Source organism: Python bivittatus, unplaced genomic scaffold, assembly GCF_059951505.1.
Source record: "Python bivittatus isolate LINGU-HERP-01145 unplaced genomic scaffold, Pbiv_v1 ctg000700_np1212, whole genome shotgun sequence".
Classification (NCBI taxonomy): domain Eukaryota; kingdom Metazoa; phylum Chordata; class Lepidosauria; order Squamata; family Pythonidae; genus Python; species Python bivittatus.
The window spans coordinates 9,216,570-9,234,644 of NW_028277098.1; the positions used below are offsets into that span (position 1 = coordinate 9,216,570).

At 39.6% G+C, this 18,075-nt stretch overlaps 1 protein-coding gene across 3 annotated transcripts in view; it reads right to left on the reverse strand.

Annotated features, from left to right (window-relative positions):
• The window catches only part of COLGALT2 (collagen beta(1-O)galactosyltransferase 2), a 53,206-nt gene that overhangs the window by 21,898 nt on the left and 13,233 nt on the right, over nucleotides 1-18,075 (reverse strand). For all 3 annotated transcript variants that reach the window (XM_007426293.3, XM_025165470.2, XM_025165469.2), the window contains exons 2-3: nucleotides 3,444-3,554; nucleotides 907-1,024 (exon numbers count right to left, since the gene is read on the reverse strand). In XM_007426293.3, the coding sequence (XP_007426355.1) occupies nucleotides 907-1,024; nucleotides 3,444-3,554 (229 nt within the window). The remainder of the gene's footprint in view (nucleotides 1-906; nucleotides 1,025-3,443; nucleotides 3,555-18,075) is intronic.

Sequence of the window (18,075 nt, forward strand, 5' to 3'; positions counted from 1 at the left end):
TCTTGCCAGCCACTTGATCAGTGTTTTTCAGCCTTGGCAACTTGAAGATGCGTGGACTTTAGCTTCCAGAATTCCCTGGCCAGCATGGGAGTTGAAGTCCACACATCTTCAAATTGTCAAGGTTGAGAAACACTGCGCTAGATAATTGGAATTGGAGACAGAAGGCCTTCCTGGCAAGCATGTATAACAATCAAGCCGATTTTCTCTGTGGAGAATGGGGAAGTATACATATTACCCTCAAGGTTCATCTTGGATCCTTTTATGTGTCAGGCACTGCTTCGAATCATCAAAGGGCTGGCAATATAAAGATACTGAGGTCTTTTGCTAATCTTGGTATATGTGACTAAAACAAGACAGAGTTATGGCTGGAGTTGCTGGGTTCACATTTCACACTAGGCCACAAACCATAGTTTACAAAACAAAATGATGTCCATACAATATTCTTAACTCAAAACTAAACATTTTGAACCCAATCATTAATATGAGGCACTACTTGTTTTCATATTGCATGTTTATGGGACCCTAACCCTTGTGGTGTTTAGCCAGAATTTATAGCTTAGCATTATATGTGAACCAGACCACTTTGACATGTTCAATCAGTCATGGTCAAAATAAACCATGTGTCAATTCAACTATGATCTACATGACCAGGAATCCAGGTCAGAAAACAAAGAATAACAAAGGTACAACTAAAGAGGAACAACATCTGCTAACAGCAAACATTTTTTTAAAAAATTACATATATCCACGTTTTGGGCAAGGGAGGTATTTATGCAACATAAGATGATTTATTTTATTTTTCAAATGGCCTTCTTTACCATGTCAGACACAATAATTCTCTGAAAGTTCAGTGGCTAAAAGCAAGCAAGGAAGCCAGCTTGGCTGCCCAGAAGTTTTTAATCTTACCATGATGTAGTCAGACCACTTTTCCCTCGCAGTTCTCAGAGCAGCCTGCCTCAGTTTCATCACATGTGTGAATCTGGAATTTGGCCAATGTTTCGGTCCAATTTCCTCTGGGTAAAACCTAACAATTGAAGAAAATAAAAGAAAATTGTGCTTTCTGCCAGGTTACATACTGTGGCTCCTGTAGGCTGAGTATGACTTTTCTTGGTTCAGTATTTTAATTAAAAAAAAAAAAAATCAGGCGGAACAAATAAAGTCAGTCACCTCAAATGCTCCCAAAAGGTTAGAGCAGAAAATGTGAATGATGCTTCTGAGCAAACACTTCTAAATTTATTCCTGGAGTGTGTACCAAGGACTTACTGGAACATGCAGCATTCTTGCATTTCTTGTCCTATATGAGTGCTTTGTGAATGATGGAGAACTGTACATAAACATGTTTTTTTTTTTTAATTCCATAGCCTAGGCCTCTAGGTTTGTATAGCATACAAGAGCTTGCATGGGGAATTCATTCAGGCTGCGTATGTGGACCTATACAGCTTTAACAGCTTTATAAAGCAGCGTTCCTCAGCCTCAGCAACTTTAAGATGGGTGGACTTCAACTCCCAGAATTCCCCAGCCAGATGGCTGGCTGAGGAATTCTGGGAGTTGAAGCCCACCCATCTTAAAGTTGCTGAGGTTGAGGAACCCTGTTAAAAAGGATTATGAAGTGTCACAGAAAAAAGGTTTGTTATCAAACTGCTTAAGAAGAGGGAAAACTCCACATAGAAATAGCATTGTGTGCGATAAACAGTGGGATAACCATGCCTTGCACAGCCCACATTGTAAATTTCCAGAGATCACTGGCTGACCATTGTCAGAAGCAGAATGCTGGACTAATTATCTTCTAGTCTGATCCAGCAGGGCAAATGCAGTATTTTTAGATCCCCCAACTGCTTTGATCTGCAAGCTCTACAGCTGAAAAGAATTCTTCCTGCTGCCTGTAAAAGAGGTCTGCTATCCTTTAGACCCCTTCTTTGCTCTCAGCAATTGATAAAGCAGGAGGACTTTTTTTTCAGAGATTTTCTTAAGCTGCAATTCTATCTGCATTAATCTAGGAGTTTGTGTCATTCAATGCAGTCAGCTTACTTAGGAATAGATATTGTAGAGTTAGTTGTCTTATGTTATCCCGCCATTACCTGCAAATCACAACATTGGTTAAAAAAAAACAAAAAACTTCTACACACAGTCCTGCTAAGTTAAAGTTTATCTGGCCTAGGTGGTCTTGTTTTTTACTACTGCTTTCCAGGACAGAAAGAAAACTAGTGTGAGGCAAACCTCACAAACAAAATCATGCTCACTTTCAACATTCTTATTAGGCATTTTGAACAGGAAATGTGTTCTGTAGTAATGCCAAGAACTGGCATGAAAGCCTACCCCAGCAAATTTTCCTGGCTAATTTCTTCTCTAGATTGAAAAAAGTTAAGAGTATAACCTGAGTCATGCAGGATCAAAGCAGAGGACCAACCTGAATCATGCAGGACCAATTCAGATCAGATTGAAATTCAGTTCCCCCAATGTCTTCTGGGATTTCCAAAGCAAAGACTTGTTGCTCCCAATACTAGTGACAAAATATAGTCATTGTGACTAATGGCCGTTGGTAGCCTTACCCTCCACAATAATAGCCTTATCCTCCATTTAAATAATGATCAGAATAAAAGTGTGTGTGTGTAAAAATTTCAATACCATTAGAATATACCAGTTGTAATGTAGCTACTCACTTAAAATATAATGACACAACAGAGAATTGCTATGTCAATCAGCAGCATCCACAAGGGGGCAAAAAGAGGGCCTGAGAGACACAAGGAGTGTTGCAGCATCACAATATGAGCCTCACTCCTTTCTCTATATCTGTTGCAACATTGTACTGCATGCCCCAAAGGGATGAAGCTTATGGTGCAGTTGTTTGATGGCGTTAAAGGTATTGCCGCAGGATATAAGCTGTTCCAAGTAAAGCTGCCTTTTGCAATTGACTGATGGTGATTTTGTCAGTGCTGATGGTCTTCAAGTGATGCTCCAGATGTTTTGGGATTGCACCTAAGGCACTTACAACTATCAGTACTATCTTTGATTTGTTTTGCCATAGTTGTTCTGCTTCTATTTGCAGGTCTTTATATTTTGTGATTTTCTCCAGTTCTTTCTTTTTTTATTATTATTATTATTATTCACAGCATCTTATGTATGACACATGCTTTGCTCGTGTTTTCTTCACCAGGGCCTCCACTGATACCAAGAAACTAACCACACTACTGAACACTGGCACGTATAATAGCAGAAATCCACAACCCAGGAACACTCTACTCTATGTAATCAACTCTCCAATGTCATGTGCTGAATTAGAACAACTTTCCTTAGAACAGCAGGACCAATGGAGAGGTGTAGTTTAGTGAGTTCTGGAAGGTGGCTAAGAATTTTAATCCCAACCTGCATTCCCAAACTTAATGTGCTGATACATGTTCCACCAAGTAACTTAGACATCACATTTCTTTTGCTCCAATACTTACTGAGGGTCATCCATTGGCCTCCATTCGACATAGTGATAGAGTTTTTGTACATTCTTCAGCCATTCTCTCAGGATGGCTGTTGTGTTGTCAATGTTATGATCAGTGGCCACCCTAAAGAAAAAGAATAGACATATAAAACAATTACTTGCGTTTACCTCCTTTCTACCACCTCCTTGAAAAGGCAACTGCTGGCTGGCAGCAGTTATACTGCTAAGGCTTTCCTGAGAAAAGGAGACCTACTAGAGAGCATGTTCTCCAGGGCACTAACCAGTTCAGCAGCATTTCAAAAGGATATTGACAAGAGGTAGAATCAGAGAATCCTAGAGTTGGAAAAGGCCATTAAGTCTGCTTGACACAATAATCCAAATTAACATATTCCACACAGATGATTGTCTAGCTTCTGCCTGAAAATATCCAAATCAAGGGGAGCCATTCTGGGTGATTAGTTCCAATGTTGAACTGTCCTTAGTTCACTGGATAAATTTTAGTTTTGAACATCTACATACTAATAAAGGTCAGGATGGTTCATCAATTGGAACAAAAAATAATTAGGTATTGGTTGAACATAATACCGTTAACATTTTTAACAGACACGTGCTCACATTCATATATTGTTTATACTTGTAAATGTGGTGTGAATTAAAGTAATAACCCAAAGGCAGGGCAGAGAGAGGTGCAAAGAATAAAGCTCTTGTGAGGGGTTGTCACAAACCCAGCATTTTAGTATCTGCTAAGTAAAGCTGACACAGCTCTAGGCCTGCAGCTACTCTGGAGCAATACCATTGCATTAGAAGATGAGAGGAATTCCTTACAATAGTTCCATTCTCTCAAATTACAAAAGGTACCGCATTTATCACCAATCCACTTTGCTGAGGACACAGTCCATAAAACCATCTGTCTTTCTATTCTGCTTGAGGAAATATTCCACAATATCTCTCCATATCTCTGGACCAACCAAGGACAGCCATTTATCTTTTTAAATTTGGCAGACTTTGAAGGCAAATGTGACAAGTGGGAGCCAGAATATCATTGATTCAGTTATGCCCCCCTAATTTCGAAACACCCTTCCCAGTACCACTAAGACCATTGGTACTCAGCCTGATGTCTTTACAGTGTTGAGAAAAAATATTTTTTGGTTGCCCAGGGTTTTAGATGCTTAGTCTTCAAACTATTTTTAATCTGCTTTTGTTAATTGTTGCCGATCCTGTTTTATCCTGCCCCTATGCATGTGTAGTTTATAGTATTTTAAATCTTGTGAAATCTTTCAGAAGTTATGGAAGGGAGGGAGGAAGGGAGGGAGGGTCAAAGTCACATTTGGTGCAAGTTCGAATATACAAGAAAATACATCTTGTGGCAGCGAGGAATATGTATCTCCCTACCAACAGAAGGCAGTCCATGCCTCTAATTTGTGATTTAATAGGACCTTGAAATTGAATTCTGTGGACCTAAGACAAGAACTGCTTATGAAAAGTTAAACCCTTAAACTGGGGAGAATGATAAGTTAATTTAGCCAACAACAATTCAGTTTAGAAATATAAATGCACCAATTCAAGTATGCCACCTTTTCTGCTTTATTACACTGAATTTACAAATAAAGAATGTCCCGGCTTCTTTGTTTGGGAAATGGTACATATGAATGCAGAAACTTTTGCTGAGGCAATAAAACGACATGCACATCTGTGCCTCCATTTAACCTGCCAAGCAGAGGAGAAAGATTATGTAAGAGACACAAGGCCTTCTCTTCATGGGGATGGTAGAAAGTTTCCAGGTCATTTGTGATGTTATATGAAAATGCTGGAATGGATAACAGGTCCAGGATGGGAAGAATATATTCACTGCGAACACTATGCAATCTGCAAAGCTGGTTTGATAATACCCTGGAGCAGGATGCAAAGAATGATGCATGTTGCCACTCTGGATTTTGCATCGTATCTATTAAAAAGGAATAACAGCATCTTAAACCAGCAATTAATGGGATAGCACCTTCTTTTCTCCTTCACGCTGGTTTCACATTTAGGATGTTTGCCATGTAAAGCTGCGGGTAATTAGGCACAAGATTTCAGACCTAAACTTTTGAGAGGCCATCTTTTTCTAAGTCATGATTCGAGCCCTTCTGTTAGAAAATATACTTCTAAAAAATGGAGAATGTTTCTACAAACCAGACTCTGAAATATTTTTATTTAAAGGCAGTAAGCGTAGTCTCATGTATACAAATGCATGTACTCTCTTCATATAAAATCTATACATACACACATACAAACTCTCTATTTAAAATTAATCCTTTTCCACTTTATGGCACACAATCCAGTTTTGCTACTTATTCTTGTAGCCATTGTCTCTTCTTTCGTAATCATAACTCTCTGAAAGGAAATCCCTCAAGAAGGAAGGAAGGAAGGAAGGAAGGAAGGAAGGAAGGAAGGAAGGAAGGAAGGAAGGAAGGAAGGAAGGAAGGAAGGAAGGAAGGAAGGAAGGAAGGAAGGAAGGAAATTTTCAGAACAAGCCATCTACTGGTTGAGACTGACAGCTGAAAATGTGATATCTAATCAGATCTTTATTTTACTGAAAGGTACCAAGAGAACAGGAACATTCTTATTTGACAACAAAATGGCTGACTGTAGCAATTTTGTATTTAACAAATATATAGTGTTATGACATCTAGATAATATTTAGCAAATCAGTCAGAGAGTTAACGAAAAAAATCCATCTTTCTTCCATGCGTACATCCCTGTTCTGAGCCTCTGCTTATTTGCTTTGTGACTTGTGTCAGGGAGCAAAGAACAGCCTATTTTGCTATTTTTCATCCTGGTAGGAAAACTACCCAAATTTCTACCAAAAGAAACACTGTGTGCCTCTCGATTTCCAAGATTAAGTACCACATTGTGGTTTATGCAGAATAGCGAGAGAAAACACTCCCCCAATACAAACATAAATGTTTATTCCCTGTTTTCCCAACATAATATGATATGCAATACCCTGTTAGGTTGGGTAGGATGTAGGACACACAAAACCTGTGCTTCACTAATTATTCTGGGCAGAGAAGCATTAGCAGAAAGCAAGTAAAATTAAATTGTGCACACCTACACATCACAACTATACTGTTATTCTCTCCCCCAAATAAATTCTTGAAGGTCTTAATGATATGCACAAAGAAATCACCGTGATATTTTTATGGGGTAAGCAAAAGATATCTTTTCAAGTTTTCAACCCTTTTAAAATTAATTAATATTTTGTCACACTTTCAAGATACTATATTCTTCCTCATTAAGAGAAGGGGGAAAATCAGATTTCAGGATTCACCTTCTGTACAGAACAGGAAAATGTTAGGTATTTTTTAAAAATCCAAAAAAAAGATAGCTCTTCACCAGAGGAACCTCTCTAGATTTGCTCTGCGGAATAACCCATATTCTGGGTTACTCTGGCTATTATATGGGGCACTTATGTGTACCCCATACAATTATTTGCTGAATGTTTTACCTTGCTTTAAAGGTGCTTACAAACAAAACCCTCCTAGCATTAACAACCAAAAATAGCAGCAGCTATTTTGTCTTCTCCTTAGTAATGGAATTTTTTAAATAGAAGTGAAAGGTGCAACAGAAGCAGCTGAAGTGGGAAAACACAGAAAGCTTGCCAGTGGAATACAACTTTCTTTGGACCAGCTCACACAACCCGTAAGATTCCAGCAAATACGCACTGATCGGACAAGAGAAGACTTATGGGGAGACACATCTGGCCCACAGTAGGTGAGTTTCTAAATATGTAAGACTAAAAATACCTTGAAGAAAAGATCAGCAACAGGATCAAAACTCATCATCCCCATTCAGGACAGCCAATGGCTTGCTTCATCAAAAAAAAAATGCCTCTTCAGAATCAGAAAATTGTATTGTTACTCAGCCAAAGAAGTAGCAGTCTAGTCTTCCCTACTGGACAACTTCAAGACGGGTTGCAACTGCATCTCCCAGAATTCCCAGTCAACACAATATCATCACTGGAAGTCCTAGGAGTTGTAGCCCCAGTATATCTACAGGTTTGACCATTTATTTGTTCAAGCCCAAACCATCAAACCACCTTATAACTTCATGTGATGTGTGAATCTGGTATCAGAAGCAAACTTAAAGAAGGCAGGGATTCCATTACTGTATCATCCCTACTGTTGCAAATCTTCCTGCACAAAATGAAGAAGGTGTGGTCTTACTTGTTCAGGCACACCCTCCAGTATGAGTATCACAACCAGGGGTGTCCACAGTGAGGTGGTAAAAAAAAAAAATCAAGATGACGGCTACAACTGCACAATTGAAGCCTGACCCTTTTTATGTCTGTCATGTGGCATACAAAAAGGGGTGGGGCTTCAGCTATGCAACTGCAATCACTATCCTGATTTTTTTTTTATCTCTCTCCCTGATTTCCCCAATCACAACGTCTCAGAACTATTATCAACACCGCTGCTTTCTACTAGTCATTTAAGAGGTCTAATTTTTCCAGGTTTCCCCTTAACTTTTGCAGGAACCTAACGGGAAAAAATAAGCAGCTAATTTTAGGAAACTCTTAAGGCAGATTATCAGAGCAAAAATCCTGCACTGAATACTAAGTACTAAGATTCTCCCTCCTGTGTTAAGAAATTTGGAATTCTGTGGTATATGACACCAGACAAATTATCTAGAATGTATAAAGGTACTTCAAATGTATGTTGGAAATGTGAACAACATGAAGGGGCATTTTATCATGCTTGGTGGACACGTAAAAAAGCTAAAAAAAATTGGATTCAAATAAATACTTTGATACAGAGAATTTTAAAGATTAATACAGGTAGTCCTCGATTTACAACCATTTGTCGATTTATGACAAGCAAAGTAAATGGGGAAGCCAGCAGGGAAGGTTCTCAGAAAAGAACTACAGGAAAAAATGCTAAAAAAAAAAGTCTCATAACTGCAGTCCCAAAGACCAGCCTGTCGCTATTTGCCTTCTTACCCTAAATGATACAGGTAAAGAGCATTCAGGAAGGAGGGCGAATCCTCATGAAGCATTTTCCAGTCGGACAGATTAGCTTCAGGTAATCAGGTACTTCACTGTCAGTAAATATCTGCCAGGATACCAGTCACTAGGGCTTTGGAAAAATATCTCTACAACTTGTGTTTCAAAAAAAAAAGAAAGAAAGAAAAGGCACACACTCCTTTTCTATCAGTCACGCAGCTGAACCAATAATACACACCAAGTGATTGAACAATGCAGTATAAAGATGCCACCCAGACATCTGGATCAATGTAACAATCTACACATTATATAACTGAGTAGCTACCACCAGCCAAGTTTCGAAAGGGAATATAAAGAGAATGGAGTATTTTACCTTAGGGTTTGGCCGTAGGAGCTTGTGAGTGTCATTGCAGCCACAATGAGCTTACATGACCCCACTAATCTTCAAATCTTGTAAGGTAGTGAAATTTTGCAATATCGCCATGAAATCTCATGAAAGTTTGGCCATGTTTATTTATATTATTATTATTATTAATATGATTGGTCACACAATCAGCCAGATGTTTAGACTGGATTTGACATTTTTATCCACCTATTGTGTCCTTCCCAAGGACCTGGGAGAGGCAGATGTTGTTGTTTGATGGTGTTAAAGGTATCGTCACAGGATATGAGCTGTTCGAAGTAAAGCTGCCTTTTGCAACTGTCTGATGGTGATTTTCTCAGCGCTGATGGTGTTCAAGTGGTGCTCCAGATGTTTGGGGATTGCACCAAAGGTGCCTGTAACTATTGGTACTACCTTTGCTTTCTTTTGCCATAGTCGTTCTACTTCTATTTGCAGGTGTTTATATTTTGTGATTTTCTCCAGTTCTTTCACTTCTATCCTGCTGTCTCCAGGTATTGCAATGTCCTCTATCTAGACTTTTTTGTCTTTCTTATTAACACTTGTTGTTGTTGTTATGGTTGGTCGCGCAGTCAGCCAGATGTTTAGACTGGATTTGGCATTTTTATCCACCTATCAAGTCCTTCCCATTGATGATGATGATGATGATGATGATGATGATGATTTGATATCTGTATGCATTTAACCACTTACAAACACTAAACCAACATGCTGGCTGGGGGAATTCTAGGAGTTGAAATCTGTACATTATAAAGTTGCTGAGGTTGAGAAACATTGCACTAAACTATTTAGTATCTTATGCAGATATTTAAAAAAGGGACAGAAAAGGTACAAGGAGAGATAAACAAGCACAAGATCCTTTGCAACCAATATATGTAGCCATGCTTAACTCCCTCTCCTGCTCATCCCACCCCCACCATCAAGACCACAGTTTTCCTAGGAGGCAGATCAGTCTTATAGTCAGCGGCATCCACAGGATCTGATGCTTTCTTCAAAATGACAACATCCTCCTAGTGCGCTGCAAGCTGTTGTATGTGCATGCAACATCACAGCATACATTCAAAAAGGGCGGAGCTTGCGGACACCTCTGCTTTTAGTGAACCTTCAGGTTCCCAGGCCAAGAGTGGAGCCCAAAGTATCACCTCTCCCATCAGCTCTGTAGTTGGAACAACAACATTCTCAGTGCCCTGCTTAGCCTTACTCCACAGTTCATCACAAGAAAAAGTGCACAAATTACACAAAAGTAAAAATTCTGCTGCGTTATATATCTGCACAGATGCCATGTACAATTAAATTTACAGTATTTGGAGCTACGTGAGCATACCGTTCCAACAGATAGGGCATGTGTATATCTAAGTCTGCAAGCAATTAGACCTTAGTGATACAGAATCAAGGATTTGGTAGCACAGCAAGAGGCACATTAGCAAATTCAGTCCGTTTTAATTCTGACGTCAGTTATATTCCTGTGGTGCAGCTTCTTGGAAAATTACCTTAAGATGCAGACAAGGCATAGTTAGTTCTTTAGCCTTCTGCATTTCTAAACATGACTCTGCATTTTCCTCTCTTGAAAGATATCCCTGTCTGACGAATAAAAAGGCAGAGACAAATTGAGTCCACACTGACTAAAAGCACAGGTAGAGGAGCAAAAAGGTGAATATTATGCTACTGGGAAGTGGAGAATACAATGACTACAAAACACTGTATCTAATGGGGCTTATCTACCTGAAGCTATAGTCCTTCTGATAGCAGGAGCAAGCTTTGCAAGAACCTTCAACCGAGTCAAAATTACTATCTGGAATCTTTCTTCTACTCTGCCTGAAGACCTTCCCTTAAAGGTCTGAAGGACTTCAGGACTTTGTGTCACATCAGCTTTCTTTCTTTTTTCCTCCCCTCCCCAGTCTTTGTAACATCTTGCCTATTGAAGAAACCTGGAGACTCAGGCTGAATTTGTGCATCTCTGTTTCTAGCAAAAGCAACCTTTGTTGTGGATTGAAGAATGTTAGTAATTCATGGAAAGTAGCAACTTTTTCCTCGCCCAATTATTTTGGGGCTGGGGGTGGGGAGGTTTGAGAGGGAGTTATGGGTGGGAATGAAAAGCCTCTGAAGTCCATTCTTAAAGACTCTCCCAAATGGCCTCTATACCAAATGCTGTTGAAATTTAATGGCAAAACGATTGGTGCAATTTTGGTTCTTGAAGTTGGTTGGTTGATTATTTATTATTAAAGAAATAAATGGACGTGATTTGTCTCCTAGGGCCTCCAGCTTCCATTTCCCATCTTATTTTAAAAACAAACCAATAAGAACCCTGCTGTTAAAATCAGCCATTTTGCCGCCAAATGTGGGCAGTGCTGCCTTGGTTTGCTTGAGGGCCATAATGGAGTACTGAGGGAATTGCATGCACTGTGAGCCACAAGCTGTCCACTCCTTCACAAAGCTATGAACCACTGTTTACAAACCACAATGGTAGGTTCATACAACATTCTACCAAGCAGACTTAACATGGTGTGTGAATGATCAGACTTGTAATAAGTAAGCCAGTCTTCTTCAACCCTGTACCTTCTAGAAGTGTTAGACTACAATTCATATAAAGATCTAGCCAGCATTCATAGAACTGAAGCACCATTTTCTGAATTTTGTAGACATCCACAGATATCAATCAGGAATATGAGATGTTTTATAGAGGGGTTTGCAGCTGGAAACACAAGCCAATTTCAGATCCATCCCCACTTACTGTATTATCTTCCAGAGCTGTAGCAATCCATTCTTTCAGACTCACTTTACACAGTGCAATGCACAGTTCTTGCACAGTGAGTGTGCAAGAACTGTGCATTGAGATCAAGTATCTCTAGCAAGCTTCCAGAGATTAGAGATGGACTACAGTGGTACCTCGGGTTACGAACGCCTCTGTTAACGAACTTTTTGGGTTACGACCAGCTCTGGCCGCAAAAATTTACCTCGGTTTGCGAACTCCGCCTCAGGGTACGAACAGGATACGCGGCCATTTTCCCTTCTGTGACACGGTCCGCGGCCATTTTTCCACCCTTGACACGTGGTCCGCGGCCATTTTTCCACCCCTGACACATGGTCCACGGCCATTTTTCCGCCCCTGACACGTGGTCTGCGGCCATTTTCCCGCCCCTGACACGTGGTCCGCGGCCATTTTCCGCCCCTGACATGTGATCCACGGCCATTTTTCTGCCCCTGACACGTGGTCCGCGGCCATTTTTCCGCCCCGACACGTGGTCCGCGGCCATTTTCCGCCCCTGACACGTGGTCGTAGGGAGGGGGACTCTCCCTTCAAGCAATAGCCACCTCCCTGTCCTCCACGCCAGAACGGATTAACGGTAATTACATTGAACCTTATGGGGAAATTTCCTTCGGGTTGCGACCAATTCGGTGTGCGACCAGAGTCACGGAATGAATTAAGTTCGTAAACCGAGGCTCCACTGTACTTAAATTGACTAAGCAGCAGAGATTTCATCCAGATACCTTCTAGGAGAATGCATGTATACTAAGGCTATTCAAAGCATCTCAGAGCTGTTGTATCTTCTGAAGTACGTGACATGGCTGCTCCAAAGGGCCCCCCCGGGTCATCTCCATATGCATGTGCATATACAACTGCGTGGCTGGCAGTCCCAAGCTTTCAGCAGAAATGTGGTGTGTGCATACATGTGCAGATAACCAGATCTTCAAAACAGCTGTGCTAAACCTGTGAGACGTCACTGCTTGAATGCTTCAAAGAGAAAATGCTTTGTACTGCCCTAATATTTTCCACAATTTTCCCCAAACTCTATACAATATATTTTCCACAACATATTTTTATAGAGATGCATAACAGAACTATTTACCATTGAAACAATGAAACACCATCCAAATTACCCCCCTCCCACCTCCCCATATATGACCTGACCTCGCCAGTGGGGTAGAAATGTCTATTAATTAATCCCATCCTATTTTTGGTCAAATACTAAGGCAACTTTCTAGGTGGCAGAAGTTGGTGGCAATACTGCAGTTTTTTCTTGCGTTCTTGCTAAGACTCATGCGGTCTTCAGGGGTGGTTGAGGACCTTGTCTCTATTAATTGCCAGACCATTTGGTAAGATGGAGCAGCTTACATCCGAATCACAAACACTGTGAACCATGCTGACTACTAAGGCCTGCCCCTAGATCAGTGGTTCTCAAACATTTTGGTCTCGGGACCCCTTTACATTCTTAAAAATGATTGAGGACTCCAAACAGCTTTGGTTCATGTAGGTGATACCTATTGATATTTACTGTATTAGAAATTAAAACAGAAATGTTAAAATATTTATTTACTGGATTTCACAGATCCCCTAAAAGGGTCTCGGGGACCAAGAACTACTGTCCTAGATAATTAAGCAAATCCAGGTAGGAATAGAGAGGCTATTCTTACTTTCAGTGGCAAGCAGATCCCATGATTAGTCTCATCAAACCAAGGAAACTTAAGAATGAATAGACACTAAAAGGAACTGTTTTTATCCTTCAGTTGCACAGGAATCTGGTTGCACAGGTTATTATGCAGTTCTCCAGATTAAACCAAAGAGAAAAATTGTTCTTTAATGTCATACAAAAGAGCAGCTTTGTTCAAGAAATGAATATCAATTCAGCTCTTTTGGGTTTACATGCTGTACAAGTGCCTCTTAACAATAATGGCCTGAACTGCACCTGCTTTCGGGAAAGCTGAGTTTGCCAACATCCCTTTCCACCCCGTCTCTTTAGAATACCAATAGTGTGCTGAATGAACCCCTTTGTCTATTTTTATCCAAATATTTATTTATTTAATTTATTTAAAACACTTGTATGGCCGCCCATCTTAAAACTAGAACTCTGAATATTTCTTTATTTAAAACATTTATATAGTCGCTCATCTCACTAAATGTGACTCTGGGTGGCATACGACCAACAGTTAAAACAATATCCCAACTATTAAAACGCTTTAAAAAAATAAATAAAAACAAGATAAATAAGAGAATGCCTGATATAGTCAAATCTGTATTAACTAGTTCCAAGTCAATAGTTGTATAAAACAATCAAACCGTATATATTTTATTTTATATCATTTTTTATAACCATAAAAACATTTATTGTAAACCGCCCAGAGTCACTTCCTCGTGAGATGGGCGGTGCCCAAATTTGAAATATAAATAAATAAATAAATAAAATTAGCCAATAATATTTTAGTCTGGTGAATGTGTGAACTGACCCATATGGTTAATCTATAATTTAGTGTAATGAGTAGAGTCAGAAAATTGGTTTGAGTAAACAACAAGTCCAGAGGTATATATGGCATGTAAACATAGTAAGATACCTCCTTCCACCAGCAAGCCAACCTGGGGGAGAAGAAAGATAATGGCAAGAACTGAATGGGGGCAATACAGCCCAGAAAGTACGTCTATAAGATCTTGGCAGGGGCATCTTGTTGGATCATGCCCATAGTCTGTAGCAAGCCTTCTTTTGCCTGCTATAAAGAACAGATTTGAACTCCACTAGATCACAGGAATTTTCTTAGCACAATCAATGTGAAGTAACAAGTCTGGGGAACTGAAAGTGTTTTTATAGCTTTTGACTCACTTGCAAAGACAAAAAATGAATAAGGTTTCTTTCAAAAGAAAAGAAGGATGTTAGTCCTGACATGAATAGAAATGGAAAAGCTAAATTGTCGGTTCTCTAATTTTTAAAAAATATATACATATTCCTAAAGCCTTTACCCAGTAAAAGCTAAACAACTATCACTTTTTTTTTTTCCAAATTGTATCTTTAGAGGCACAGCTATGCAAAACTCAAACTCCAGTTCCATACCCTGTAGTGCTATTAGGCAACCTCACGATTTCATCAGCCACTGTCCATGTATTCTAAATATACTTTTGCAAACTCTATATCCAGTATCACTTCTGCATTCCACACTACTGTAGAGTCCATATGTGTTATGCTGTGTGCGTGCATGTGTGTTAGCACTACTAGGAAGACTACTCTGGGGTCCCCTATATAGTGCTTTGGAAACACAAGCTCTCACCCTAAGTCAGTGTTGTCCAAACTTGGCCACTTTAAGATGAGTGGACTTCAACTCCCAGAATTCCCCAGCCAGCATGGCTGGGGAATTCTGGGAGTTGAAGTCCACTCATCTTAAAGTGGCCAAGTTTGGACAACACTGCCCTAAGTAGTAGGTATGCCACAGAGAAAAGCAAAGGCCTCCAGCCACAGACCACTTTTGTCAACCCAGAATGTGTTTGAGATCAGCGTCATTCTTTAGGAAATTAATATTAATGGATGACTGAAAGCTCACACTTTTCCTGCTATGGGCCCAAGCATACCAGATTCAAAGAAAGAAAGAGACAACAGTTATGTCATATGTTAAGAAGACAAAACTTTCAGGAGCAGGAGGGACTAGAGGAAGGACCAAGGGGCCAGCAGGAAGCATGGCAGAGAACCATCTTAGGGGTTGGGAAGATGCCTGAGTATGTTTGTGTGAGGGGCAATGGATATACATTTAGACAGAATTAAAATGTGATTTGGAAGGGTGAGTGCGTATGTGAGAGAGAGCATGTGGTTTCTTTGCAACAGGAAGGTATACTAAAGATTCAATAGAGAGGTTGTGTTGTTCAGATGAGAACCTGTCTTGTATGCAGGTTCTAGAGAAAGTTGTTTATCATTCAACTTTAACAGTATGCCTTTCTTTGAACTAGATGGTATGTGGCTGTGTCCTCCATGGCAACCATTTAGTAAACAGTTATTCTCTTATGATAGTCATTTTGTGGTAGCAGCCTCGACAAATTTTCAACATGTTCAAATGTGCTCCAACAACCCCAAAATGTTCTAAAGAAGTTATGAAAAGCTATCTTCTGTTCTAGGTTGAAATGTGGCCTATTCTGAATATTCTCTGCTCTCTCAATGTTCTGCATTCAATACAGCTGACAAAAACGACCTATTTGGGGGAGGAGGAATAAGATACTCATCTCTAGAGCTATGCATGCCTGAAAATAATTTTGAAGTACTCTGGACCTCAAGGGAGCAGAGTGCTTCTTTCCTGTTCATTAAAGCAGCCTGACAGTTTTCAGACTTTTGCACAAGTCCAAAAAAGATGCTACTAATTAAAGAATTTACTCATTACAGTTGATGAGACTTCAACTGTATCTTAATTCAGAGTCATGCAGAAGCTTGGAAAAAATCAGCCTCCCTAATGCCCAATCAGCTAGCTCAGAGTCATACCAAAACACTTCCAACTATGCACAACCCTACTCATCTCACTCAACACCAGTATTGTTTTGATGCTGTTCAGTGCACTTTAGCCTCTGGTAATCACTATTTTTAGTGCCGCTTTCCCATCTTGGCTGTAGTGACCCATTTGACTTATTCCTCAGAATCCGTTAATTGAAATGGCATATGTAACTGACAGAAATCATATGTGCTTTTATGTGTATTTTTCATTAATATATGCATTTTTTGTGCACACCCTCTTTAAAACACATTTGTATGTGAATTGTGAAGTTTTATTTTTATTTTATTTTTTGTTAATATGAACTGCATCACAGAATTCTGAAAAGAATGCACTTCAGAGCCCAGATACATTCTAAGTAGCATGTAAGATCAGAAACAGCAAATTTGGTTAATCCTTATAAATCCTGGCCAAAGAAAGTTCTCTTCCATTCCCTCTTATCATAGCAATTTGGATTTAATGGAATGATTCTTGGACAACTGAGGCAAAGGACAAAAGCACAAAATTAAAAATGGTATTAGAACAGTAATATCAAACAACAGGATGGGCAAATTAAAGGTATCCTAAGTTTTTTAGATTTAGTCCTGTGCTCCTTTTTCCCACCCAGCCTCCACTTATAGAAACATGTTTTTCAAGTTCTCGATTTTTTTTTGGCATTCCCCGTGATTTTAAATTGATTTTTCAAGGACCAGAAACATGTGATAGCTGAGGGGAACAAATACTTGTAGAGGTTTAAGCGTACCATTCACACAGTTCAAAGATAATAGATTAAATATAAAGCAGGATTACCCACTGATCCTAATTCATTGGTAACAGCTTTATTTATAGCTTTTTTTAATTAAGACATTTATTTTCCAATAACTGAGCATTAAGATCTCACTTTAACACAATAGCTACTTTGTGTGTTAACTATTCAATGTTATTCATGCCTTCAGTATGTTTTGAATTGCCAGGAAAACCACCAAACAAATGCCTCTCAGGAGACTGGTGAGATCACATAGAAATGGACCCCAATATCAACCCTCTATATTGTACTGCGTGCAAGAAAGAAACATCCTCGGTACCTTGCATATGTATTTACCTAAAACTGAATTCTTTGGGGGATAAGTATGTAGAAGTAAACTCCCAGTTTAACAGACTAATAAGTGTCCACCTAGGCAAAATGTCCATTAAATCCAAATGGGATTCTATGCACATGCACACTTGTGACAGTGATTTTATGCATGCATATTTTACCCATGTGCAGAAGCATATATTATATAGATGTATTTTGTCCGCTACATCAGAGATCTGGTAAACCATAGTCTGCTCAACTGAGGATTTACTGTATGTACTGAAATGTAATCCATCCAGTACTGGGATCAAAAATCATGCATACGTTTTACAGACTCACGGGAGATGAGCATTTGATCAAGAATAGTCAAGAGATAAACATGCTAAGGCAGCAGAAGTCATGCTGGGCTAAAGGAACAGCACAGAGGAGGCAGCCCACTGTGGAACAAAGAGCAACAAGTAGAGAAATCTTTGGGACTACAACTTTCCTCAGCAGCCAGTTCTGATGGAGACCCATTTGTAGAGAGAGGAGCAAGGGAGATGGGCAGGACTCTCAATTTCCTTGTATAAAGTGGGCTTCCAACAAGTCCAACAAACCACACATTTCCAGTGTACAGTGGAAACCTAAACAGCATTGGCCCTCCATCTTACTGTTACCAATTGTGCTAAGCAAAAGGCTCCAGAAGGGCTTCAGAGAAGCAGTAATTTCCTTGCAAAGAGAACTGTGACCAGAGAGGAGAGGACTTCAGCAAGTTGGGAGGGAAAAGACAAGAGATCTTTAAAAGCTACCTAGTCCCCTTCCTCAGTTCCAGTTCTCAACAAAGATCAGAAATACAAATGTACATCTTGTTTTTTAAACACTTGTACTCCTCAGAGACCCATATTAGGAAAATCTCCATTACAAAAGAATGATCAACCATCTTTTGACCTCTTCAAGCTCTCCTTCAAGTCTCAGGTACAGAAGATGAATGAAGGCAA